Source organism: Ailuropoda melanoleuca, chromosome 4, assembly GCF_002007445.2.
Source record: "Ailuropoda melanoleuca isolate Jingjing chromosome 4, ASM200744v2, whole genome shotgun sequence".
NCBI lineage: Eukaryota > Metazoa > Chordata > Mammalia > Carnivora > Ursidae > Ailuropoda > Ailuropoda melanoleuca.
The window spans coordinates 2,558,020-2,583,206 of NC_048221.1; the positions used below are offsets into that span (position 1 = coordinate 2,558,020).

At 60.0% G+C, this 25,187-nt stretch overlaps 4 protein-coding genes across 10 annotated transcripts in view; 2 read left to right on the forward strand and 2 right to left on the reverse strand.

Annotated features, from left to right (window-relative positions):
* The first annotated feature begins 1,556 nt into the window (after positions 1–1,556).
* Positions 1,557–8,727, forward strand: GIPC3 (GIPC PDZ domain containing family member 3). 3 transcript variants are annotated; one of them, XM_034657490.1, is made up of 6 exons: positions 1,557–1,864; positions 2,649–2,834; positions 2,971–3,151; positions 4,655–4,767; positions 5,003–5,097; positions 5,213–8,727. In XM_034657490.1, the coding sequence occupies exons 1-6, from the start codon at positions 1,640–1,642 to the stop codon at positions 8,412–8,414; spliced, it is 4,002 nt and encodes a 1,333-aa protein (XP_034513381.1). In that variant the 5' UTR covers positions 1,557–1,639; the 3' UTR covers positions 8,415–8,727. The 3 variants fall into 3 exon arrangements, with proteins under 3 accessions (XP_034513381.1, XP_034513383.1, XP_034513382.1); XM_034657492.1 differs by having other exon boundaries at positions 1,558–1,864; positions 5,003–5,084; positions 5,213–5,515; XM_034657491.1 differs by lacking the exon at positions 1,557–1,864 and adding an exon at positions 1,925–2,160.
* Positions 8,728–8,911: 184 nt separating this feature from the next.
* Positions 8,912–19,700, reverse strand: TBXA2R (thromboxane A2 receptor). 5 transcript variants are annotated; one of them, XM_002923578.4, is made up of 3 exons: positions 19,361–19,700; positions 14,451–15,319; positions 8,912–9,808 (listed from the first exon to the last, which is right to left on the reverse strand). In XM_002923578.4, the coding sequence occupies exons 2-3, from the start codon at positions 15,234–15,236 to the stop codon at positions 9,563–9,565; spliced, it is 1,032 nt and encodes a 343-aa protein (XP_002923624.1). In that variant the 5' UTR covers positions 15,237–15,319; positions 19,361–19,700; the 3' UTR covers positions 8,912–9,562. The 5 variants fall into 5 exon arrangements, with proteins under 5 accessions (XP_002923624.1, XP_011228586.1, XP_034513385.1 ...); XM_011230284.3 differs by lacking the exon at positions 19,361–19,700 and adding an exon at positions 18,601–18,734; XM_034657494.1 differs by lacking the exon at positions 19,361–19,700 and adding an exon at positions 18,578–18,691.
* LOC117801828 (basic proline-rich protein-like) lies at positions 19,362–23,337 on the forward strand. The gene is made up of 3 exons (XM_034657495.1): positions 19,362–20,070; positions 21,152–21,250; positions 22,628–23,337. The coding sequence occupies exons 1-3, from the start codon at positions 19,370–19,372 to the stop codon at positions 22,758–22,760; spliced, it is 933 nt and encodes a 310-aa protein (XP_034513386.1). The 5' UTR covers positions 19,362–19,369; the 3' UTR covers positions 22,761–23,337.
* Positions 23,338–23,466: 129 nt separating this feature from the next.
* Positions 23,467–25,187, reverse strand: part of CACTIN (cactin, spliceosome C complex subunit) — a 14,219-nt gene continuing 12,498 nt past the window's right edge. Inside the window, exons 9-10 of the mRNA XM_034657493.1 lie at positions 24,849–25,132; positions 23,467–24,661 (exon numbers count right to left, since the gene is read on the reverse strand). Of these exons, the coding sequence (XP_034513384.1) occupies positions 24,171–24,661; positions 24,849–25,132 (775 nt within the window). The 3' untranslated portion in view covers positions 23,467–24,170. The remainder of the gene's footprint in view (positions 24,662–24,848; positions 25,133–25,187) is intronic.

Here is a 25,187-nt window from a genome sequence, read left to right on the forward strand (position 1 = left end):
CATTTTCATCGCCCCAAAGAGAAACCCTGTACCCCTTAACACTCGCCACCCCTCCGCCTCCCTCAGCCCCTGGCAGAAACGAATCCACTTCCCATCCGTGGAGGAGCCTGTTCTGGACGTTTCACATAAATGGACTTACACGCCGTGGGGCCTTCTGTGTCTGGTTCCCTCCCCGAGCGTCGTGATTTCAAGGCTCATCTATGTCATAACATGTGTCATGTTTTGCAGGCTTTTAAACGTGGCATAACATCTTTACAGTGTCCAAAGCCTTCTGCAACTTGCCTTTTTCCATTAGCACTTGGTTTCTGAGATTCTTCCAAGGCAGGAGGCCCCTCTTTTGCACCACTATACGGCATTCCATTGCTGTTTATTATAAGAGCCCAAATTCCTCTTGTTGGATGCCTCGGTGCTGTGGTCCCAGCGGGTTCTTTTCTTTTTTTTTTTTTTTAAAGATTTTATTTATTTATTCGACAGAGATAGAGACAGCCAGTGAGAGAGGGAACACAAGCAGGGGGAGTGGGAGAGGAAGAAGCAGGCTCATAGCTGAAGAGCCTGATGTGGGGCTCGATCCCATAATGCCGGGATCACGCCCTGAGCTGAAGGCAGATGCTTAACCACCCAGCGGGTTCTTACAGATGCTTCCTGGTGCCCACTGCCTCCTTCCCTCCTTCTTCATCTCTAACCTGGGGGTCCATTCATTTCCTCACCAAAGATTGCCTGAGTGCCTTCTGTCTGCCAGGCGCAGGGCACAGGGATAAGGCAGGGGGAAAAAGAGACTGGAGCCCCTGCCCTCCTGCAGCTGACATTCTAGTGGTGGGGACAGCCAGGATACAAGATGAGTAAGTAGAACAGCTGATCAGGTATGCTCGATAGCAGGCAGAAAAATCTGGGAAAAGAGATTGAGAGGTGGAAGGAGGAGGCAACATTTGAGCAAGGAGCTGATGGAGGTGAGGCAGGGAACAGCTGGATGACTGGGAGATGGCATTCAGGCCGAAAGAACAGCATGTGCAAAGGCCCTGGGGCAGGACCCAGCCTGGTATTAGAGAAAAGGCAAAGAGGCCGGTTTGGCAGGAGCAGCCTGGGAGCGAGGGGGAGATGGGGCGGAGGGGAGGGCCGAGACAGGTCTAGACAGGTCCTGCAGGGTCTGGTGCGCCTGGGGCAGGATTTGGGCTTCTACCCAGGGGGAAGACGAAGCCCTGGAAGGCTGTGGCCGAGCAGGGACAGGGTGTGGCTGAGGTTATCCCAAGGTACCTGTCCTGCCCCCTTCTAGGGTTGTCGCAAGGATTAAATGAGCGCGCCTAGCAGATAGTGAGCGCTCGCCATGCTCCGCTGTTTTCCTCCTCATTGGTGATCCCTGTTCCCCCCCACCCCCTGCCCCAGTCTGCACCTCAGGCCCCGGAGGACTGCCCGGGGTCCCCCCGGGAGCGCGCAGCTGGCCCTGGCAGGGCCCGGACACCTGGAGCCGGAGCCCCCTCCGCAGCCCGCGGTGTCGCCTTCCAGGGCGGCTCAGATTCCCAGATCCCCTTACCCCAGCGGCTCGGCTGTCGCGCCCTAGGCCGGGGGGAGGGGAGGCTGCAGGAAGCGGCGGATCCGGCGGCGACGGCCGTGGCGGTGGCCGGGGTGGCCCACTCCTCCCGCCATGGAGAGCGCAGCGGCCCAGGAGCCCCGGGGCGCCGAGGCCCCACGCCCGTCCGCGCCCCCTCCTTCGCCCGCGGAGCCCCCAGCCGCGCCCCGCGCCCGCCCGCGCCTGGTCTTCCGCACGCAGCTGGCGCACGGCAGCCCCACGGGCAAAATCGAGGGCTTCACCAACGTCCGCGAGCTCTACGCCAAGATCGCCGAGGCCTTCGGGATCGCGCCCACAGAGGTGAGGACCCCAGAACCCCCGCCCCCTCCCCGCGCGGGAGGCCCACCCATCTGACAGACGATAGGGGTGGAGCCTGGAGCCCGGGACTGGGGGCGCCGGATCCCCCCTCCTCGGATGGAGGGGATCCGATCACCAGCTCTCAGAGACACACTTCTCAGATCCTGGGGTGCCCATACCCTAGAGACCCTCTTCGCACGCCCTGCGCAAAAGAGGAACCCGGGTTAGGGTTAGCGGATCCTTAGGCTGTCCGGGAGCCCACTGCGCTGAACCAGCCGAGAGTGGATCCCAGCCCTCGGGTAAGCGCCTCTGTGGTTCCTGGGTGCCGCTGGGGGCCGGGGTTCCAGGCAGCCCCCTTCCAGGGGCGAGGTCGGAGGCCCCAGGGGTCAGGGGCTGGGCTGCAGGGCTGTACGACTCGTAGCCCCCAGGGGGCGCCAGCAGATTTGGAATCGACTGAAAAAGTTGGTCTGGCGTGTCGGGGCACCAACGGGTTAAAACTGAAAGTCTAGGGGTGAAGGAGGGGTCTCTTCCTGCCCACAGCCCCCTTATCACCTTGCTCCACATTCCGAGGGTCTCAGGCTCCTTCTTGCCCCCCACCCCATTCTGAGGGTCCCACGCCCCGCCTTTTCCGGTGGACTGGGATCGCGGTGCTGGGCGACCAGGCCAGTTTCCTGCCTCTTTGCGCCTCGGTTTCCCTCTCAGGCTCCTGAACCCATCACTCTGGTTGTTCTGCACAGAGGGCGATGAGCGCTGTCATTAATTCTGGGTCCCCCCCCCCTTGGGACAGATCTTATTCTGTACCCTAAACAGCCACAAAGTGGACATGCAGAAACTCCTGGGCGGCCAGATAGGGTTGGAGGACTTCATCTTTGCCCACGTGCGCGGCGAGACCAAGGAGGTGGAGGTCACTAAGACCGAAGACGCCCTGGGACTGACGATCACAGACAATGGGGCCGGCTACGCCTTCATTAAGGTGCCCACGGAGGGCGGGCGACTTCCTGGGTGCTCGGGGGACCTGGGATGAGCCACTGCCCCTCTCTGGTCTAACCTGGGCTCTGGGAAGCCGAGCGGGGTGGCGGGGGTGGCTCCGTGACTCTGGGTCCCTACAGAGGATCAAGGAGGGCAGCATCATCAACCGGATCCAGGCGGTGTGCGTGGGCGACAGCATCGAAGCCATCAACGACCACTCCATCGTCGGCTGCCGTCACTACGAGGTGGCCAAGATGCTCCGGGAGCTGCCCAAGTCCCAGCCCTTCACCCTGCGCCTGGTGCAGCCCAAGAGAGCCTTCGGTGAGGGCCACCTGGGGTCCAGGGAGCAGGCGGGGTGGTGGTAGGGAGCTCTTCCAGAAGCGGGTTCTCTGGATGCCCAGTCCAGTGGAGGATGGGGGATGGGACAGGATGGAAGGTTCTAGATGCCTCTGGTGACAAGACAGGGAGCTTCTGGCACTGTGTCAGGAATAGGTAGGTAATTTCTAGATTGTTAGAGTCAGTCCAGGGATAGGAGCAGGGGAGTTTGGAAAGATGGGGATAGGACGAGGAGGGCTCTGGACCTGTTTTGTAACCTGGCTAGGAGCTGTTAGAGTACTGCTTTCAGGCTGTGGTTCTAGAGAATGTTTTTCCAAGCGAGTTCTAGAATGTGCTTTTTTAAAAACAAAGATTGTAGTTATTTGAGAGAGAGAGAGGGAGAACGAGTGGTGGGGAGGGACAGAGGGAGAGGGAGAAGCAGGCTCCCCGCTGAGCAGGGAGCCCAATGCGGGGCTCGATTCCAGGACCCAGAGATCATGACCTGAGCCAAAGGCAGATGCTTCACCGACTGAGCCCCCCAGGCGCCCCTAGAATGGTGCTTTTCGAAGAGAATTCTATGACCTGTCGGTGTGTGAGATAAGGGACTTGCTGTCGAGGAGGTTTTCTCCGCCTCAGCCCTGTTGACATCGGGCAGCTCCTTCTCTGCCGCGGGCCCGTCCCGCGTTCCGCAGGGTGTTCAGCAGGGCCCCGCAGAGGCCGATGGCACCCCGCAGCTGTAACACCCAGAATGTCTCCAGATGCCGTCAGTGTCACGGCGGTGGGGGGCAAAATCACCAGCCCCTGCCGCAGGGTTGAGGACCGTTGCCTCAGGAACTAGACCCTCCCGTTTAGCGCAGATACGTTATTTTTTTTACAGCAAGACTTGCTCAAGGAAGGGACCAGCATGCCGCTTTCCACTCCGGCACCACCCTCTTACTCCATGATGGACTGGCCCTTTGAGTAGCGCTGTTCTCGGGCAAGAGGTTCTAGAAGCGCCCGGGCACATCCGGAGGCAGGTCCCAGGGAGAATGGGACAGGGTGGCGTGGCAGGTCTGGGCGTCAGCACCACAACGGACTCCGAGAGCCACGCCCGAATGTTAGGAGGACTGAGTTCTAGACAAAGCGTTTTCTAGATTGACCCTCTGGCTACGGGAGAGTCTCAAGCAGTCCCTTCCAGAAAGAGTCTTTTTAAAAAAGAGGAGGATGGGGCGTCTGGCAAGCTCAGTGAGTGGAGCACCTGACTCTTGATCCCGGGGTCGTGAATTCGAGCCCCAGGCTGGGGGCAGGGATTATTTAAAAAACATTAAAAAATAAAAATAAATTAAAAAGAGGAGGGAGATTTGGGGGAAGAAAGGATAGATTCTCAAGCAGGGTCTCTGAAGATTCATTCACGGACGTAGGGAAGGCTTTGGAGGAGAAGAAGGTTCTAGAAAGGCTCAGCGGGTAGCTTCTGAGTGCTTACAGAGATGTGGATACACCCAGAACACATGTCCCCCCCTTCCCCCCCAGACACCATTAGCCAGAGAACCAGGAGCAGCAAAAGCCCCATGGAAGCAAAAGTGACCAGTGGGAGGGAGACCCTGCGTCTTCGTTCTGGGGGGGCTGCCACAGTGGAGGAAGTGGTGAGTGAAGGGGCTCTTGGAGCGAGCGTTCGGCTGACCCAGTGGGACCTTGGGTGAGACCCTCTCCCTCGTCCAGCCCGCGCCCTTACCTGCAGAATGGGTCCTCTTTGCAAGGCGGCGGCCCAGCACGCCGGCTCCAGGCTCTGCTCTCACCACAGCGCCGGGGCCTGCGGGGCACTGGGCTGGAGGGGTCCCAGGCTTCTGACCCTCTGCTGTGCGCCTCTATCCCCCCCAGCCCAGCGAATTTGAGGAGGAGGCGTCTCGGAGGGTGGACGACCTGCTGGAGAGTTACATGGGCATTCGGGACCCAGAGCTGGGTAAGGCGCCAGGGTAAGCCGGGTGGACCCTGTGGGGAGGGCAGGCCGCAGGGAGGAGTCAGAGGCCCCAGGGGGAAGTCGAGGCCCAAGAGCACCCTCACCCGCCTTCCCTCTTGCTTGGCCCGCAGCATCCACCATGGTAGACACGTCCAAGAAGACGCGGAGCGTCCAGGAGTTTGCGCACCGTTTAGACTCCATCTTGGGCGAGTTTGCCTTCCCGGACGAATTCGTGGTGGAGGTGTGGGCGGCCATCGGCGAGGCCAGGGAGGCCTGTGGCTAGTCTGCTCCCGGGCGGAGCGCAGCCCCAGCCCAGAGCCCAGCCCCCTGCCCCAGGCCTCCTGGCCAGTTCCCGAAGTCCAGCTCTGCACCAGAGCCCAGCCCAGATCTGAGACCCAGCCTTACTCTAGAGCCCAGGCCAGCTCTGGGACCGAGTTTACTTCCAGAACCCCTGCCAGTTTCAAGACCAATCCCAGCTCTGAGGCCAAGCCCTACTCTAGACTCCACGCCAGCTCTGAGGCTCAGTTCATCTCTGGAATCCAATCCCCTTCTGAGACCCAACCCAGCTCAAGAACCCAGCCCCCCTCCAATGCCCCGGCCAGTACTGAGAGCAAGTTCACCTCTAGAACCCCTACCAGTTCTGAGACCAAGCCCAGCTCTGAGACCAAGCCCTGTTCTAGACCTCAGGCCAACCCTGAGACAAAGTTCATCGCTAGAATGCAATTCAGTTCTGAGACCCAACCCAGCTCCCAAACCCAGCCCTTTCCTAGAACCCAAGACAGCTCTGAAGCTAAACCAAGCTTGGAGATCAAGTTAAGGTCTGGAGCCCAGATAAGTTTTGAGACACAGCCCAGCTCTGAGATCAAGCCCAGTTCTGGAAGCCAGCCCAGATCTATGACCAAGACCTGCCATAAAACTCAATCTGATGTTGGAACTCAAGACGAGCCCATGACTCAGCCGCACCTGGACACCCGGTCTAGCGCAGGAACTCCCAGTCGTTCTGGAGCCCAGGTCAGATTCAAGAAACAGGCCAGCAACAGTAGCCACACTAGCCCAGGATCGGAAGATGGCTCCCAAGCCCAGCCCTGCACACAAGCCCAGATGCGAGCTGCCCCTTGGGCTGCACCTGGATCCCAGCGCTGCTCTAAAACTCAACTGCACACAAGTCCCCACCCCCACCCTGGGGCCTGGTCCGGTTCCAGCGAGGAGTCCAGCACAGAGACTGAGTCCCGTTCTAGACTCCATCCTAGTGCTACAACCAGGTCCCTCTCCAGAATTCAGACAAGCTCTGGAACCCCATCCATTTCGGAGGCAAGGCCTGCCTCCAGAGCTCAGCTTGACGCCGAGTGCCGCTCTCACTGCAGAACGCAGACCAGCTCTAGAATGCTGTCCAACTCTGGTACCCAGACCACTTTCAAGACCTGGGCAATTTCCAGAGCTCAGTCCAGTTCAGGCACTCCACCCAGCTCCAGAACTCAGCTCCATTCCGAAGCACAGACTGGGTCTGAAATCCCATCCAGCTCCCAAACACAGTCAGTTGCTGAGACCCCACTGAGTTCCAGAATCCAGCGGAACTCTGGAATCCGGTCTAGCCTTGGGACCCAGACCAATGCAGCAACAGACTTAAGTTCCACAAATCTTTCTAGCTCTGAAAGCAGGCCCAGCTCCAGAACCCAGACTTGTCCAGGAGCTCAGTCAACCTCTGGGACTCAGCTCATCTCAGAAACCCAACCAGCTAGAGACCAGCTCCAGGCCACAGCCCAGGGCAGCTCTGGTGTTAAGCTGGACTTTGGGAAGCAGAGAAGTTCTGGAGCTCAGCCAAGCTGTCGGGCCCAGACAAGTTCAAGAATTCACCCCAGCTCTGGAACCCAGCCCAGCTCCAGGATTCACTCCAGCCCTGAGACTCAGCCCAACTTGGAAACCCAGAGTGATTCCAGAACCCACCCTGTTTCTGAAACCCAACACAGCTCTAGAACTCTGGTCAGTTCTGGAACCCAGCTCAGGCCTGAGACCCAGCCCAACTCTGGAACCCAAAGCAGTTCACAAACTCAGCCCAGCTCTGGAACTTACCTTAGTTCCAGAAGCCAGCCTGTTTCTGGAACCCAGTCCAGCTCTAGAGCCCAGACCAGTTCTGGAACCCAGCTTAGCTCCAAGACCCAGCCCAGCTCTGGGACCCAGAGCAGTGTAAGAATTCAACCCAGCTCTGGAACCCAGCTTAGCTCTGGAATTCAATCTGGCCCTGAGACCAGGCTCAACTCTGAGACCCAGCTCCGTCTCAGGATTCAGTTTAGCTCTGAGCCACAGCCCATCTCTGGAAGCCAGCCCAGTTCAAGAATGCAGCCCAGCTCTGGAACTCACCTCAGTTCTAGAATCCAGCCTCTTTCTGGAACTCAACCCAGCTCTAGAACCCAGACTAGTTCTGGAAGCCAGCCCAGCTTTGCAAGAATTCAACCCAGCTCCGGAGCCCAGCTCAGCTCAAGAACCCAGTTTATCTCTGAGACCGGGCTCAGTTCTGAGATTCAGCTCAGCTCTGAAACCCAAGCCAGCTCCAGAGCCCTGATCAGTTCTGGAACCCAGCTCAGCACTGGAGCCCAGGCCACCTCAGAGACCCAGCCCAGTGTAAGAATTCAACCCAGTTCTGGAACCCAGCTCAGCACTGGAGCCCAGGCCACCTCAGAGACCCAGCACAGTGTAAGAATTCAACCCAGCTCTGGAGCCCAGCTCAGCCCTGAGACCCAGCCCAGCTCTGGAACCCAGAGCAGTTCAAGAACTCAGCCCAGCTCTGGAACTTACCTTAATTCCAGAACCCAGACTGTTTCTGGAACCCAGTCCAGCTCCAGAACCCAGACCAGCTCAAAGATCCAGCTCAGCTCTAGAAATGGACTGCACCTACAGACGCCTGGCCTTGACCCTAGAACCCAGGCTGACCTCATTCCCCCAGCCCAACATCAGCCCCCGGGCTCACCATCCAGAGTCCTGACTCTGGCCCCTAGCACAGTCGCTCAGCTGCAGCCCCAGCCCCATGATCTGGTACATGGAACGCAGGCCAACACTGGCCTGGGCCATAGCTCATCAACTCCCCACCTGGCCCCACAGCCACAGGTCCCGTCAGTCCTCCAGAAACCAGCCCTCTTCCCCAAGCCCCAACTAGGACCCCAGAAATCCACCCCACCCACCCTATCTATCATCTCTAGTTCCGCCCCCAGGGTGGCCCTCCTGCATTCCCAGCCCCCTGCATCCCTAGCCCAGAGGCCTGTCCCCTCCCCCACACTCAAAGAGTCAGGGCCTGCTCCTTGGGGGTCAGGGCCCCTTCCCCACCAAGGGGAGCTGTAGCTTGAGGGTGACACAGTTTTGGCTTCCATGATCCCCCCATCCAGTCTCCTGCCCCTTCCAGCCTACGTCCCCTAGAAGCAGCAGGCCACCTCATTCCCCCAGCAGGTAGGGGTGGGGGGAGTAGGGAGAGTGGAAACAGGGGCTTTAGTTTCACTTGGGCCTGGCTCTGGGAGGTGTAAGCAGATCCCAGGTCTGTGGAGTGGAAAGTGGTTGGGGGGGCACAGGCAGGAGGTGGAGAAATGGGGAACAGGAGGCAATTTTGTCCTCATGTACCTCGAGGGCTCGTGGAGAATAAAGGCACCTCTTTCACCTTGCGGCTGGGTGTGTCATTTTGGGGGGAGTTCACGGGAAGGCAGGGGAAGGGGCAGGCGTGAGGGTTTAGGGGGTGCACATGACCACACTGGATGCTTCCTAAGCGGCTGCTCTGTGCCAAGCCCTTTACTAAGTGCTAAGCGCCCCTGCGCGGACCCCGCGCTCTGCAAGGGCTCAGTCGGCTGTGCCTTCAACAGATGTTTATTGAGCACCTACTATGGGCCGGGTGTGGTTTGCTCGAGGCCCTGGGAGTCTGCAGTGTTGAGCGAACAAAACAGGTTCCCCTCCGCCCCGCCCCTCCTCCCCAGCTCCGCCTGGGTGCTTTGGGCTCTCGCTGGAACAGCGATCTGATGCGCGAACTTTAAAGATGGGTGACTTCCAGACCCAAAGGAGAGCAAAGCTGGGGGGCCAAGGTATTTTTCGGCAAGAGAGGGGGTGTCTAGCCTGTGCACATTCAATATTTCCTAAGCAGAGCCTTCTCGGGTTGGGGTGTCCAAGGGGATCAACTGTACCCCAGGAAGCGGGTCACAGTCAGGGGGTCAGAGTCCCCCATTCCCAGAGGATTTCTGGAAGGGGAGGCTTGCAAGTCTCATTTCCTCAGACACACCCTAACATGCCTGCCCCCCCTTCCTGGGGCGGGGGCGGGGATGGGGATGGGAAGAGGGATCCGGGAAGAGTTAGGGAGTCCCCAAGGCTGATGGAGGACAGCCCCCAATCCTGCCATTCAAAGGCTCGGTCCTTCTGATACTCCCGGCTCCTGGAATTCCGGGACAGGCAGCTGTGACCGCAGGGAGGACGGAGGTCTCGGGAGGACGAGCCGGCTGCCCCCTCGGGCTCTATTGCACCGTGCGCCTCTGGGTGAGCTGCGGCTGCAGGGACAGCGACCTGGGCCGGGCGCTGAGGCGAGGGTGCAGGCGCCGGATCACCGCCCGGCGAAACAGGATGTACACCCAGGGGTCGAGGATCTGGTTCCAGGTGGCCACGCGCAGGTAAATGAGCAGCTGCTGCTCGGCGGCTCGGGACAGCTGCCCCGTCGGGCTCATGGCGGGCGGGCTGCGCAGCACCGTCTGGGCGATGAAGACCTGCCGAGGGTCAGAGCGGTTAGCCGGAGGGCGGCGCCGGCCGCCAGCCCTGCCTGCGGCCCCTGCAGCACCCCCCACCCCCGCCGAGATCCAGGGCACTCCGTCACCGCCTTGCTGTGTGACCTGGGGAGGGCTGCCTGACCTCTCTGAGCTTCAGTGGATGGGGCAGGAAAATAGCGCACTTTTCCTGCCCGACTCCTGGGCGCAGTTAAATCTGGTGGGAAAGACTTGCGGGTGGAGTTACTGTGACTGCCGGCGTCATTATTCTATTAAACACTTTATAATTTACAAACTTTTTATGATATAAAACTATACTATTCCATTGCACACTAAATATTTAATTTTTATATGTTTTATTTTATTTCATTTACTTTTTAAAAGATTGTATTTATTTACTCATGAGAGAGAGAGAGGGAGAGGCAGACTCCCCACTGAGCAGGGAGCCCGATGCGGGAGTCGATCCCAGGGCCCTGAGATCATGACCTGAGCTGAAGACAGACGCTTCACCGGCGGAGCCACCCAAGTGCCCCTATGTTTTATTTTAAATTATTTTATATTATATTAAAACTTATATTTTGTATAATTTTATGACATGGTTTTATATTAAATAATTCTATATTAAATTTGTATATTGAATTATTTAAATGTATTTTATTACTACTGAAATTTATGCTTAGTATGACATAATATGTAATATAAGTTATTTACAAATAATATGTAAGGAATTCATTGTTTAATAATATATTGTTAATTACCATTATAGTAATATATTAGAGTTATATATTATGTAGTATTTAAAATTGCATATTACAATTATAATTATGTAACTGTATAATTGATATGATTAAATATAACTTATAATACAATAACAATGTGATAGTTATAATGTCTATTTTATAACTATAATTAAATTTTATATTGTTAAGCATAATTATAATTCATATTGTGTTAAATTATTATATTAAAATAAATTATGGTGAAATTATATTCCTGTTGGGGCACCTGGCTTGCTCAGTCCGTGGACCATGCAATTCTTGACCTTGGGGTTGTGAGTTCAAGCCCCACGTTGGGCGTAGAGATTACTTAAAAATAAGATCTTTTTGGGGTGTCTGGGCGGCTCGGTCAGTTAAGCATCTGCCTTTGGCTCGGGTCATGATCCCAGGGTCCCAGGATTGAGCCCCACGTCGGTCTGCTGCTCCCTCTGCCTCTGCCCCCAACTCGTCCTCGCTCTCTCTTTCTCTCAAATAAATAAATAAATATTTTTTTAGTATATTAAAATCTCAAAAAAAAGATCTTTCTTAAAAATTATATTAATGTTTCCTGAGCAAATACTGTGCGCTGGGCAATGCTGGGGACACGGCACCAGTCACAACAGAGCACGTCCCACTCGCACAGGCTTGCAGCCCCATCAGGATGGTGGCGGGGCCGTCACAGCGTGGGGGTGGGGCAGACAGAGCCATGACAGGGGAGCGAGGGCCCTGTGGGAGGCAAAGTGGGCGCCTGAGCTGACCTGGGGGCAGAAGCTGCTTGGCACACAGGGGTTCCCCTGCCGAGTTTGAAGGCAGTGTCTGTGGGCCTATCTTCTGGGGCAATAGGGAGCCAGGGAAGGCTTCAGAGCAGGAGCTGGCCGTGGGCCTCTTTCTGTTTTGTTTGCTTTTTCTTTTGTTTGGTTTTACTGTTTTGTTAAGAATGTTTTTATCGTTGCCAATAGTGGGAGAAACAATAGGAAGGGGCACATTTGTGACACGTGAAAATGACACGAAATTAAAATCCCGGTGTCTCCACATGGAGTCCTATTGGCACACAGCCGCGCCCATGTCTCCCGGGGCTGCTTTCCCGCCCGGATGGGACAGCAGAGTTGAGTATCTGTGACAGAGGCCACGTTTAAAATATTTCCCACATGGCCCTTTATAGAGAAGTTTGCCCACAGAGGGACTCAGGATCATTTAATGACTCAGCAATTCTACCTAAGGACAAGGACGCCTTGCCCCTTATGTCTAGCAAGTAAACTCCTATTCATACTTCAAAGCCCCAGCTCCAATGGTTCAGAGCAGGACAGAGCCCATTCTGGGCGTCCAGAGAGACTGGAGGCTGGAGGGGAGGGAGGGGAGGGAGGGAGGAGAGCGAGGTGAGGCAGCATGGACGAGTCTACTGGAGGTCAGGGTCCTTGTGAGGTGACAGGTGTGTGCATCTCTACCAGGGGAGGGAAGCAGAGAGCCTACAAGGAGCCAGTTCCTGGGGTGGGTCCCAGCGGCGGGCACCGATGGGTTCCCATGGGAGCAGCAGCCACAGAATGCTGCTTCTGGCTGGCAGATGTGCTCCTGTCCTGCCCTGGGGGTGCCCTTCCCAGGCCTGTTCTCATGGATCTGAGGATATTTACATATTCACTTATTATTATTATCATCCTTAATATTTATGGGCAGCACCTGAGTCAGGGCCCACCCTGCTCTCCCCACAGCCCTCCAGGGCTCCCACCTCCCTGGGGGGAAAGCCCACGTCCTCCCTGCGGTCCCCTAGGCCCTGCACGACCCGTCCCCTCCCCACCGTCCCCTCCTCCCTCTCTCCCCCTCACCCACTCTGCTCCTCCTCACTGGTCTTCCAACGAGCCAGGCAGGGTCCTGCCCCAGGGCCTTTGCATGTGCTGTGCCCTCTTCCTGGAATGCTTCTCCCCCCAGATCTCCACACAGTTCACTTCCTCACCTCCACCATGTCTTTGCTCAAATGTCACCTTCACCGAGAGGTCCCTGACCACAATCTGCCCCAGTCTCTTGGGACACCCAGAATGGGCCCCACTCTGCTCTGAACCATTGGAGCTGGGGCTCTGAAGCATGGGTAGGAGTTTCACTGCTAGATAAAACCCAGGAAGGCATCCTAGGTAGAATCTCCCTGAATCGTTAGATGACTCTGGGTCCCCCTTGGTGGCACACTTCTCTTCAAGGGCCGTGTAATAAATATTCCAAACGCGGTCTGTGCCCCAGTGAGGCTCAGCAGCCCCAAGGTGACGAGGAAGCACATGGGTGTGGCTGTGTTCTCACAGGACTTTATTTCTGGATGCGGAAATCTGAATCCACGTCATTGTCACGTGTCACAAATCTTTGCACTTTTTCTCCGACCACTTACGTTTGTAAACAATTCTTAGCAAAAAAAAAAAAAACAAAAAAACAGAGCAAAAGCAAAGCAAAACAAATTTGTGGTCTCTCCATTTGCAGGATGTGGTTTGTTTTTTAAGATTTTATCTTTAAGTCATCTCTACACCCAGTGGGGGGCTCGAACTCACAGCCCCGAGCTGAAGAGTCGCGCTCCTCCGGCTGGGCCGGCCAGCACCCCTGCAGGTCTGGGTTTTGTTGTAGCTCTTTTCACTTCCTACTCTCTACCAGTTCCCGCATCCATACGCTATGGTTATGGTCTGCCTTCCCCACTGGCAAGAGCTCCTGGAAGGACCTCTGTCACTTCTGTTCTCTGCTGTGTCCTCAGTGTCTAGACCAGAGTCTGGAACATAGGAGTCACTCATGAAATGTTTGCTGAAGGAGCAAATGATTAATGAGTTCATTTCAACCTCCCCATCACTCGGAAGGGCAGACACCTTTTTAATCCCCATAATCAGACACCAAGGCTGGAGGAGGGGAGCCCAGAGCCAGAGTCACAGAACTGGTCCTTGTTGGACACGGGTTGGAAATCGAGTGTCTGACTTCAAACTCGAGACATGTCCTGACCAAATCAGAAACGGAAAAAAACCCACCCCAAATGGCCAACTACGCTGATCAGTGGAAGGACTTCAGCCAAGCTCCCCTGACTCAGAAAATCTGGGCAGAGGTGGGTTTCAGCCTAGAACTAGGCACAAAGTAGATTCGGGAAATGTTTGATGATTCAGTGACACTACCTAGAACGCCTTCCTTGGTTTTGTTTAGTAGGTAAACTCTTAAGTATCCTTCAAAACCCCAGCTCCAATGCCCCTTCTCTGGAAAACTTTTTTTTTTTTAAAGATTTTATTTACTTATTTGACAGAGATAGAGACAGCCAGCGAGAGAGGGAACACAAGCAGGGGGAGTGGGAGAGGAAGAAGCAGGCTCATAGCAGAAGAGCCTGATGTGGGGCTCGATCCCATAACGCTGGGATCACGCCCTGAGCCGAAGGCAGACGCTTAACCGCTGTGCCACCCAGGCGCCCCTGGAAAACTTTTTCTGATACCCCAGAGAGAATGTTGGAAGCTCCTCCCTGGGCATCCCAGTCCTGCCCCCCAGTTTGGAGGTTATCTGTGTCTTGTTCATGAGCTCCTCAAGGAAAGACACTCGAACACAGGGGGTCTGTGCCCATATTTTCTTGGGTGGATGAGAACCTGAGGATTTAAATTCCCTGTGGAGGGGCACCCGGGTGGCTCAGTCGGTGAAGCGTCTGCCTTCGGCTCAGGTCATGATCTCAGGGTCCTGGGATCGAGGCCCCTATGGGGCTCCCTGCTCCGTGGGGAGTCTGCTTCTCCCTCTCCCTCCGCCCGCCGCTCCCCCTGCGCGAGCTTGTGCGCTCGCTCTCTCTTTCAAATAAGTAAAATCTTTAAAGATAAATCAAGAAACCCCCTGTGGGTGAACTGGAGCCCCGTCCCCAAGGGCGGCAGGAGCCCCGAGCAGAGCCCCCGCCCACCACTCACCAGCAGCGGCATCCAGCAGATGCTGGCCACCACCATGATGCCCATGAGCTGAGCCATCATCTCGACCTCGCAGTCCCGCGGGCGCTGCTGGGCGGCCTCCTGCCCGTGGTAGACATGGCAGAGAGTGGCCACGCTGATCGTGTTGAGCAGGAAGGACAGCCCCACCGAAAGGCTGCCGAGGAGCGTGAAGAGCAGGCCGAAGGCCACGTCCCCCGGCTGGGCGCCGAGCGTGAGGAAGCACCAGGAGCCGGGGTACTGCACGGTGTAGCGGCCCACACCCAGCAGGGGCAGCAGGCCCAGCGCCAGCGCCGACGCCCACACCAGCCCCACCGTGGCCCAGGCCCGGCGCTGCGAGGCCACCGCGGGGCGTGAGAAGGGCCGGGTGATGCCCAGGTAGCGCTCCGAGGCCATGGCAGCCCCCAGCAGCAGAGGGCAGAGGCCGAAAAAGACCATGACGACGCCCATGAACTGGCAGAGGCGGCAGCTGGGGTCCACGGCGCGCCAGTCGAAGAGGATGGCGTGCTGGGACACCACGATCACGCCGGTGACCAGCAGCCCCATGAAGTCGGTGAGCACCAGGCCGCAGAGGAAGGTGAGGAAGGAGGAGCGCGCGTACGAGCTGCCCTGCCGCGCCCCTGCCAGCACGCTCAGCGCCAGCAGGTTGGACGCCAGGCCCACCAGGCAGAAGGAGGCGGCGAACCAGGGAGAGGCAATCAGGCGCCGCTCTTCCAGGGTGATGTTGGTTGGCCGGAAACAGGGCCCCGGAGAAGTGCCGTTGGGCCACATGGCGCCACAGCGGGGAGGGGCGGGTCAGCACCCCATCGGGCCGAGGCTGCTGGTGGGGAAAGCGGGCGCTGGCTCAGGCACACCTGGGGGAGCAGAGAGAAGATTTGCTGGTGATTCCTTATGCGTTTTCATCTGGCGGGGCCTGGCGAACTCCTACACAATCTTCGACGCCCCAGTTCAAATATCCCCTTTTTGAAGAAGCCTGTCCTGACCCATCTCGCTCCCCACTCCGCATTACTATTACCAGTAACGCCAGCATAATGGCTCCCAGCACTCCTAGTCCCAGCTCTGTCCTGCCCCGGACTCAGCGACCCACGACGCGGACTACCCGTGCTGTCTGCTCTGCGGCCCCTGGAGAGCACCAGGAGTCTTTTCGGGGTCACAGAGAAGAACCAAGAAGCTCTGGGCTGGAAACGCAGCCCTGGTGCCCCCCGTGCGACCCCAGGCAAGTGACTTCTTCCCTCTGGGCTCCATGGCCCCACTCGCTCATCACCCGGCTGAGCCCTTGGCCGACTGCAGAATCCAGGACAGAGTTCAGCCGCTGGGGGACGGGATGCGTACAAGGTGAGGAGGGTGGCGGGCTGGCGGCCAGAGGTCATGGGCTCTCACACCAGATCTGAGGTCACGATAGCGCCTGCACACACGCGGGAGGCCCGACACCCTCGGCATTTTCAGAAGACGCTTCCTTACCCATGTTGGGATCGTGTGGATTCTTTTTTTCCCCATTTTCATGGCATTGTTTTTATAATGAGAAATAAACCCAGAAATCCAGTTCCATTCTGGGAATAACAGAAAAAAAACCCCAGCTCATTTGGAGTGACAGACTCCCCAGGGACGAGCTATAAATGGCAGCGAGAGGGACCTGTTACTCTGTGGGGCTGCGGGAGGACACTGGAGACGCCGGGGCCTAGCTGCCGCGAGTGTGGACAGACAGACCAGATGTGGGGGTGTCGCACAGAAATAAAACGAGAGACCATTCAGAGAACGGCTCCCAGTGCCAGAGAAGGACACGCCAGGGAGGCCGTCGGGGGTACTGGGGCCTAGCTGGCGGGTCCCTGGCCTCCTGCTCTGGGTCCACACTGCAGGTCTCCCTGTGTGGCTAGCGAGGTGGCCCCAGGGGGAGGGCAGAGCGGGCACAGGTGGGCGGCTGGGGGCAGGACACACGTGCCAGGCAGTTAGAGCTCAGAAAGCTCCTACCGTGATCCCCATTTTGCAGAGGGGGAGGATAGAGGCATCAGAGGGGTTAAGTCTCTTGTCCAAGGTCCCACAGCCCAGCCTGAGTTGATGTGAGATGTAAGTCCAGGCCTTGTTAAGAGTAAGCGTGTGTAAAGGATTCGCGGGCCTGCCAGTGGGGGGAGGGCGTGGGCCCTGGGTGTGGACGATGGCATCATTGGAATTTTCCCTAAGGGACAGAATTTTCTAAAGAGCGGGTTGAATCTAAGCTTTGTCACGAGCCCTGTCACTGACCAGTGCTCCAGTTTTCCTTTCTGTAAAATGGGGCGGATGACGGGAATGAGCTAATCTGAGTACGGGGCTTTGACCCGGCTCTTGGCAGGGTACCTGTGGCCGCTGGCCCTCGCCCCCCATCTTGCTAATCGGTGCGTTGGCCTGGCCCCTCTGCTCAGCGACTCCTTATCGCTCCTCATAAATTAACCAGCCCCTGACAACCACACTGAGCTTCGCTCCCAGGCTGAGAGCCAAGGCCATCGCCACTTTGGTAAGGTGGGGGCTGGAGCAGGAAAATGAGGCCCGGAGAGAGGCGGGCGGCCGCATGGGTCCGTCCACGGTGACCGCAGTCTTCCCTCCACTGCGGAGCAGGGCCATGCTCGGTGCGGCCGCAGGTCTGGCCGGCATTTGGATCGCTCTTAGGACAGGGCTCTCTCTCCCTTGAGAGCTGGTACACAGTGTCTGAACCTTCCTGGGGACTTGGGCTGTCCTTCGGCCACTGCCCCGACCTCAGCCTGGAGTGACCACCAGCGCCTCGCGGGGCTCACGGCCGCAACCCTGTGCAGGAGCTCATGCACTTCTCATTCGCCCGGGCCCGCCCACCCTGAGCCCACCTCAGGCCTCCCCGTCTGGGAACAAACCCGTGACCCAGAGCCCTTGGCCTGGGGGGGGGGGCTGGAAACTGGCATGACTCCCCCTGGCCACAGGCCCGTGGTTTCCAGTCCCCCCCACAGGTTTCCAGGCCAACCCCCACAGGTTCAGGTGATAGCGACTGTCTCAAGTTCCCTAGGCACGCGCGCTGGCCAGGCCCATAGGGGTCCCTGGCAAGGCCTCCTTTCCCCTCCCAGATTGGCTGGGAGGGATGGCAGGGCCCTCACCCTGCAGGGGACTGTCATCATAGCTCGAGGGCCAGTGTCAGCCCTGTGTGGCCCTCAGGGGAGTCCATCGCCCTCTCTGTGCCTCACAGGAAGCATGAACTCCAGACGCCCCCCCCTCCGAAATTTGTTGGACAAACCCAGGATTCCATGGCCCAAGAGTGGGGAGGTTTGGGCTTTGAAGGACCATGGCTCTGGAATTCTAACGAGCTCATGGTTCTGGAACCCAGAAGGCCTCGAGTCCAGAATTCCAAGGGGCCGAAGCTCCAGAACTTTGATGGGAATGTGGCTGGGTCCTGGGATCCAGAACTTTGGTCTCAGCTCCTGGTCCTTCCTGGAGGAGGGACACTCAGTTCTCATCAGCCCACCTGGGGGAGGTTGGGCCACCGGGGGCTCTGTCCGGCCCCAGAGGCACACACACCAGTCTGGGCCCTCCGAAGCCCAGCCCCCTGTGGAATGTGATCTCTGGTTCCCATGCGCCAGGCCCCTCCTCTGCCTGTTGGTCACCGCTGGCCCGGCCCGCTCTCCACCACCCGCTTCAGGGAGCCAGCCTTCTCTCAACACGTCTGCCTCCCACTCAACACTCCATCCCCCGGCTGGCAAGGCCGCCGGTCTCCAGGCCCACCCAGACTCCCCGCGGGGGTGATGCTGACCTCTCACAAATTCGGACTGGAGTCCCTGATCTGCCACTGCCAAGCTGGGGGCCAACACCGCCAAGCCTCAGCGTCCCCCCCGCCCCCCACGAAATGAAGAAAGCGGGGACACTAAGTCCCCTGCTGGCATTCTGGCTGATCCCTGACCTGTTCCCACTGAGCCTTTGCTTCTGTGGTGCCCCCCACCCCCACCCCGAGAGCCTTTCCGGCTCCTGGTGCGCCCCATGCTTATCTCCTGGCTGGCCGTGTGCATGGGGAAAGCCCCACCACGGTGGCCCCCAGCACGGCTGCTGAGTCCTCTGAGCGCTGGCCAAGTGACCGCCGCCGCCCTTTGGCGTGAAACTGCAGGGGCCCGGGCAGCCCGTGCCTGATGCCGCCTCGCAGGCTCACCGGCGTGGATCCCTCCACAGACACCCGCAGGGACGCGCACACACACGGGCAGGGTCCCTGCCAGTCCCCAGGCCTGCCCCCACGTCTCTTCACCACACCACAAGGCTTAATTTCCGGAAACTTTTCCTGTTTGTGACACCGACCCGGTCCCCACCTCAGAGGGTGCAGAGTGGGGCCTCCGCAGTCAGCCTGACTAGGGGTGAGCTCCGCCTGCTCCCTGACTCAAGGGGCCCCTGCAAGCCTCAGTTTCCTCATCTGTACAGTGGGTGCCCTGGAGGGCTCACTACTCAGCTACCAGGAGGGCTGCACAGGAGGGCAGGTGTGGGGTGAGGGGACAGGCTCTGGGGCCTTTGGCTGCGGTTGGGGGTGGGCGCTGAGTTAGATCGTGCAGACGTGTGCTGAGACCCACCATTGCATGTGCGCAGGCACACACACACACACAACTGCACGCACACACTTGCTCACAGCCACACCCAGCGCCTCACACCCTTCCTGCCGACTCAAAGGACCCTGAGCTGCCCAGCGCGACCCAGGGAAACCACACACAGCAGGTCCTCAGCCACACTGGGACGGGCCCAGGGCGGACCGCGGGGTCGCCACCGCCGCGTCCTGACACGGACCCGGTCTCCACAACGCCCGGACACCCAGCACCTGGCTGCGGGACCGGCGCATGGGGACACACCCACAGCAGGGCGGGCCACCGCAGGACACACCCTGGCCGCGCTCACGCCCCGCCCCTAACCTGGCGGCCGGGCCTCACCTGGAGACGATGACCGGTGTGACGCGCTGGGGTCGCCGCGGGCGGGCGTGCTGGGTCCGGGGCCGTGCCCAGGCCGGGAAAGGCGAAGCGGGGAGCAGGACAGCCCGGCCTCCCCGGAACCCTTGGGGAAACCGAGTCACGGCCGGGGGCGGGCCGCCCAGAGGACCCCGGTGCTGCCACGTCCCCGCAGGGCACAGATGGAGGGCGCGGCAGCTCTGGACGCCGGGGTGCGCGAGGTCCTCCGGGGCTGGAGGAGGGGCGACGAACCCTCGCGGCCCGGAGCGGGGGTGGTCCGCGGGGGCTAAAAATAGCCCAGGCCGGGGGCTGCGCTCCGCAGCCAGCGCCCTGTCCGTCCTTGTCTGTCTGTCTCTCGGTCCGTCCCTACCGGCCCCTCCCCCTGCACTGGCCACGCCCCTCTGGCCAGGCCCGGCTGATAGGGGTCAGTGGGCGCCCCCCGGCCCGCCCGGGGGAGTGAGAGCGTCCCCCTGGGCGCAGGGACAGGAATGCGGGTGGCCGGCGCCCACTCGGGAGCTTTCGGCCCCGGGCCCGCCCGAGCCGGGCCCCCTCTTTGCGCTCCCGCCGACAGGCCCCGCATTATTCACCATCTGGGCAGCACCCAAGGCCGGCAGGCGGAATCAGCCCCCGAGGCGTCCAGACCCCCGCCCAGGGCTCTACGCTGGCGAACCTGGTGGGCTGGGGCCTGGCACACAGTAGGTACCCAATCAATGCAGGGTCTGTTTAGGGGGGGGGCGCCGACATGCTCAGGGCGCAGCTCTGTGGGCATCCTGTTGGGGCAGGCTTTCTCGGATCAGGTCAGTGGCGGGGGGGTGGGTCTGGCATTCCAGGGGGAGGGTCCTTTGAGGACAAAGGCTTGGAGATGGCGGTTGGTCTGGAGACGGAAGGGCAACCCCTGCGGGGGGGGGGGGGGGGGGGGGGTCGGTGAGGAGGTCCGTTCCCCACCCCCCTCCATCCCCAACCCCTGTGCAGGGTGGGAAGGAAGCCCAGGCCAGTGACCCGCAGAGGGAGGGCGGGTGAACCCAGGGAACTGGAAGCGGGGCTTGACAAGGGGCTCCCAGGCAGCGTCGGCTTTCTTGAAGACCCCCAGACCCAGTGCTCTGGGCTGGGGTCTCATGGGTCACAAAAGTAGAGGGTGACGAGGCCAGGCGTGGCTGGAGCCAAGGCCCCCAGAGGCTACCCTGGAGAAAAGTGAAGTTGGGCCTCAGGTGGGCGAAGGGGGTCCACAGGCCCGAGGTCAGCCTTTGAAGCCGCATGAAGACGAGGATTTGGGCATGAAGGGGCGACCCTGGACCTCACCGGCCCCAAGTTCGGGCCTGCAGTGGGCCAGGACTAGCTGGTTTGGACTTGACCCTGCCCCACCCAGTCCTTGCGGGCCTGGGAAGGACACTCGAGGTCTGGCTCTGAGTGAGGGGGCCGTGCTTCTGCCCTCCCCTGCCCTGCGTGTCCTGACACCCTTTTCTGGCTCCCCACCCCACCATCCTTCCGGCCTCCAGGCCTTAGCGCACACCCCACCCAGCGTCCTTCCAGACGGCCCCTCCCCTGTCCTATCCCATTGTCTGAGGCACTGAGGATTCAGCGGTTAACTCTTAAACTCCTCCTTGGTAAGGGGTCTCCCCAACTCATGCATCTGGCAGAGCCCTGGCTCCAAGGCCTCTCCTTTGTAAAGCCCTGCTCGCACAGGCAGTCTTGCTACCCCCCAACCCTCTTCAAGAGCAACTCTGTGTCCTAGTCCACGTGGTGGTGGGACAATTCTGCATCATTTCTACCCTCGAGGATGCCCTCCCACTGGAGAGAGACAGAGTGGGACAGAGTCCAGCCCCCTGCAGTCAGGCTGGGGCCAGAGGAAGTGACAAGGCTGAAAGCGGCCCAGAGGTGAGCCAGGAAGGCATTCTGAGGGAAGAAGGTGTGAGAACTGGGGCTTTGTAGGATGAATAGGAGTCCCCAGGGGCAAAGAGGTATCATTGTGACAGAAATTACCTTTAAAACTTTGGGGAGGAGAGGGAGCACCAGGCTTTGGGAAATCACAAGGCAAGCATATGTGGTGGAAAGAGGACGTGGAGCTGGGGCCACCGATGTGGGGGGACTTGAGGGACACTGCTCCCTTCCCACTTCCTCTGCCCGAGATAACAAGGACAGTGTCCTTTCTGGGAAACGGCCACAGCAGGCGTCAGAGAAGGGCCCTTGGCCTGCCCTGAGTCTGGGCAGCACCACAACTCTGCGAGGCAGTGGGGGAAAGATGGGGAAACTGAGGGGCGCCTGGCCGGCTCAGTCGGTAGAGCACGCAGCTCTTGATCTCGGGGTTGTGAGTTCCAGCCCCACGTTAGGTGTGGAGAGGACTTAAAAACATCACATCTTTAAAAAAATAAGAAGGGGAAACTGAGGTCCGGAGGGAGGAAATGAGGCATCCAAGGCCCCGTGTGGGTGGGATTTGCACACAGCTCGGGCTTCCGCCCCCTCCCGGCCTCCCTCCCCGGCCTCCCTCCCCAACCCCGCCCCGCTCGCTAGGGAGGCTAGGGAGGACCAGATGGTGGGAACAGAGGCCAGGCTCAGGATGCGCCCCCCGGGGCTGGTTTCCGGTGGGGGCCAGGCAGGATCTATTCTTAGCATCCACAGCCAAGGGCAGGAAAAGGATGGGGTGGGGGTTGGGGGCAGTTTAAGGCCCTGGGTGGACCCTGGGGCGGGGTGGGCGCCAAGGGGCAGCTGGGTGGTTGTGGTGCCTCCAGTCGGCCTGAAGGGTCCCTGACACCCAGCTCACAGCCCCATCAGGATCAACCACCCTCTACGGCTCCCCAGGGCCCTGGCCAGAGTCCAGCTGCTGGGCTTGCAGTCACCCCGCTGGGCCCCTGCCCCCCAAGCACCTGCTGCCTTGTCCTCTGCCCAGCAGCCCCGTGCTGCCTCGCCAAGTCCGGCTCCTGCACCCCATCTCTGCGAAGCCTTCCATGTGACATCTGGGGGCCCCCAGACCCAATGACCCCGCTGCTGCTGCAATCTGACCCCTTGGTCTGGGGGTGTCTGGGCCCAGCCTTCCTCCCTCCAGACCGGGGCTCCCGGCTTAAACATGCGCCCGGAGAGTCACTCTGCTCCCCTCCCGGTGCAGCTGTCCCCCTGGGGTCCACACGCTGCTGGGATGCGGAGGGGTTGGAGGAATTGGGACTGTCCTGGGAGCAGGTGGAGGCTGGGACGTGGGTGGTGACCTGGGAGGTGGGACCCTCCCAGCGGGAGAATCCAGCTCTGACCACCGCTTTCCAGGCTTGGAGACGTGGGTCTGTGCGAGCCTCAGAACCCAGACAGACAGACGCTGTTGCGTGGAGCAGGACGGTGCCTGGACACAGCCAGGCTGGGACCCAGCCCTGCGCCCAGGGGCCTGCCCCGTGCACAGTGACGGTGGAGCAGGCCAGGAATCACCTGGAACCAACTGCTTAGATGCACGGCAGCGTGGAAGATGGCTCTGGCAGCCAGTGATTACTGATGTCTGTCAGGGCTGGTGAAGGGGCCGAAAGTGCTCCGTGTGCCGCCCGGCCCTGCACCAGGCTGGTGTGGTTGGGACAGCTTCCAGAGGCCCCTTGACCAGACCCACCTCCCAGCCGAGTGGCCCAGCCCTGCTCCCATGTGCAGGGGGAGGGGGGACAGGACAAAGGAGAGGCCTGAGCTCTACCAGGCACTCTGGGGTAGTATTAAGACGGGGTTGGGGGTAACCAGTGGCCCGGGGATGGTCAGTGTTGCCCGTGGACACTGGGCCAGACGGTTCTCTGTCATGAGGGTGGCCTGGCCATGAGCAGCATCCCCCCTCCCCCGCCCCCCGGATGACGACCACAGACCGCCATCCCCTGGCCTGGGAGAGCCGAGCCGGTCAGGTGCTGGGGGGGGGGAGGTGAGGCCGTGGGCGGGCAAAGACAAGGACACCTGCAAACAGCGGGAAGCTTCCTAAGGGACCGCCACTGGCTATTTTTAAAGTGCTGTGGTTAAAGGTCTTCTCACCCCAGTTGTGGCGGGTGTGCTGTGCCTACAGGAGACAGAAACAAGGCGACTGCCTGCAGCGGGGCCTGGGGCTCCAGGCTGTCTGCGCAGCATCTGGGAAACTCTAGAAGTATTCTAAAATAAAGTGTTTATTAAAAAAACATGCAACTTCATGAGTAGACCAATTAAATGAAAATAAGGTATTTCCCCCCCACCTAAAAAAAGTCTTTTTAGAGGAACCACCTAAAACATTTCCAGACAGAACGGGGCTTGTGGGTGCGGCCGTCGGAAGAGCCGGCGCGGGGGTTCATCCCCCGTCAGGCTGGAAACGTCTCTGGAACAAGGCGTCGGAAGAAACGTTTCTGGGCAGCGTGAGTGGGTGGTGACCACACCTGTCAGCCCTGCAGCCAAGCTCGGGCCACACGCGGGGACACGAGAGCAGCTTCGGGCCGGCGGGGCGGTGGTCTCCAGGAATGCAGCTGCCCCAACATGGGGGGGCACCCAGGCTAGATGGGGGTGCCGCTGCCACACAGAGAGACCAGGCTCCTGGCTCCCGCAGAACATCTCTGGGGCCCCTGGCTCCTGGCCCCGATGGCAGACGGGTCTTCCACGTCCACCGGTGGGGCGGGGGGCGGGGGGGAGAGACCGACCCACAGCAGCACCAGGCCGGCCTGAGAGAGGGCCAGGGGTGGGGGTCCCGCAGCTGCCCTGGACTCGGATCCCTGCCCCTCGAGAGCCCGGCACCCTGTCCCGTCAACGACCCGGGGCAGGTTCTGCGGTGAACCCCCCCTTCCCCCCGGGGAGAGTGAGCCCGGGCGAGGGGAGGCCCCGGCTGTCACCGCCGGTAGCGGTAGCGCTTGAAGTGGAACCAGAGCTGGAAGATGCCGTTGGCGAACTGGCAGCGGAAGCCGTGGCGGTGGGAGTACTCCCACTCGCGGTTGACGATCTTGAAGGCGATGTCCTCGTAGGGCGGCCCGGCGTGGAAGCGCAGGGTGGCGAAGTCCTTGTTGTCGGCGCACGCCTCCAGGAAGTACTCGGGCGTGGAGCGCTTGTCGATGAGGTCGGGATAGAAGATGTTGAACTTGTAACCCTGCACGATCTTGGGCGGCGGGTTGTCGAAGTCATAGTGCGTCTGGTTGTACTTGTTCCACTCGAAGCCCGTGTGCACGCGGTTGAAGAAACGCGGCTTGCGGGGCCGGTACTTGTCGGCCCACAGATAGGCCTTGCCCGTCAGCGGCATCTCCACGCTGAACTGCGCCTCGTCCTGGCCCATGCCCTCCTTGGCCCGCCGGAAGAAGATGTCCTCCGCGCTCTCGCTGGCGTCCCCTGCAGGCAGGGCTGCGTGAACGGGGGCGCAGTGGCCCTGGCCTCCCCCATCCCAGGCGTACACCCCAGAGGCAGACGGAGGCCCGGGTGGGTGCCGGCCGTCTCCACCCGTCCCCTGGCGAGCGGCCGGAGAGCCTGGTGGCTGGAGACGCACGGGAGGGCCCCGGGCAGCTCCCCACCCCCGCACCTGTGACCTGGAGCTGCTGGCGGGAAAGCTGCAGGCGCTGCAAGTCCTCGTCCGGCTCCAGCACGTGCGCGTCCAGCGGCAGCTCGTGGGCTGTGAGCAGCCGGGGGCTGTACTTGCCCGCGTCGTAGTCGTCCAGGCTCTGCTGGATCAGGTCCTCCTCCATGAGCACCGCCTCCCCGTCCGCCTCGCCCTCCACGGGCGCCACCCCTTCGGCCTCAGCCTCCCCGGAGCCGCCCTCTGAGGAGGGCCCGGGCGGGGTGGGCGCTGGGTCCTCTGGCTCCAGGCTGCGAAGGGAGCGGGCTGAGCTGGGCTGGGCTGGCGGGGGGTGGGGGGCAGGTG

Coding starts and splice junctions, on each gene's coding strand:
- GIPC3 (XM_034657490.1), top strand. CDS start 1,640: ATGGAGAGCGCAGCGGCCCAGGAGCCCCGGGGCGCCGAGGCCCCACGC. Junction 1,865..2,648: donor TCGGGATCGCGCCCACAGAG/GTGAGGACCCCA, acceptor CCCTTGGGACAG/ATCTTATTCTGTACCCTAAA. Junction 4,768..5,002: donor CTGCCACAGTGGAGGAAGTG/GTGAGTGAAGGG, acceptor TATCCCCCCCAG/CCCAGCGAATTTGAGGAGGA.
- TBXA2R (XM_002923578.4), bottom strand. CDS start 15,236: ATGTGGCCCAACGGCACTTCTCCGGGGCCCTGTTTCCGGCCAACCAAC. Junction 9,809..14,450: donor TCTGCTGGATGCCGCTGCTG/GTGAGTGGTGGG, acceptor GACCCTCGGCAG/GTCTTCATCGCCCAGACGGT.
- LOC117801828 (XM_034657495.1), top strand. CDS start 19,370: ATGACCGGTGTGACGCGCTGGGGTCGCCGCGGGCGGGCGTGCTGGGTC. Junction 20,071..21,151: donor GGGCTGGGGCCTGGCACACA/GTAGGTACCCAA, acceptor TCTACCCTCGAG/GATGCCCTCCCACTGGAGAG. Junction 21,251..22,627: donor AGGCTGAAAGCGGCCCAGAG/GTGAGCCAGGAA, acceptor ACCGCTTTCCAG/GCTTGGAGACGTGGGTCTGT.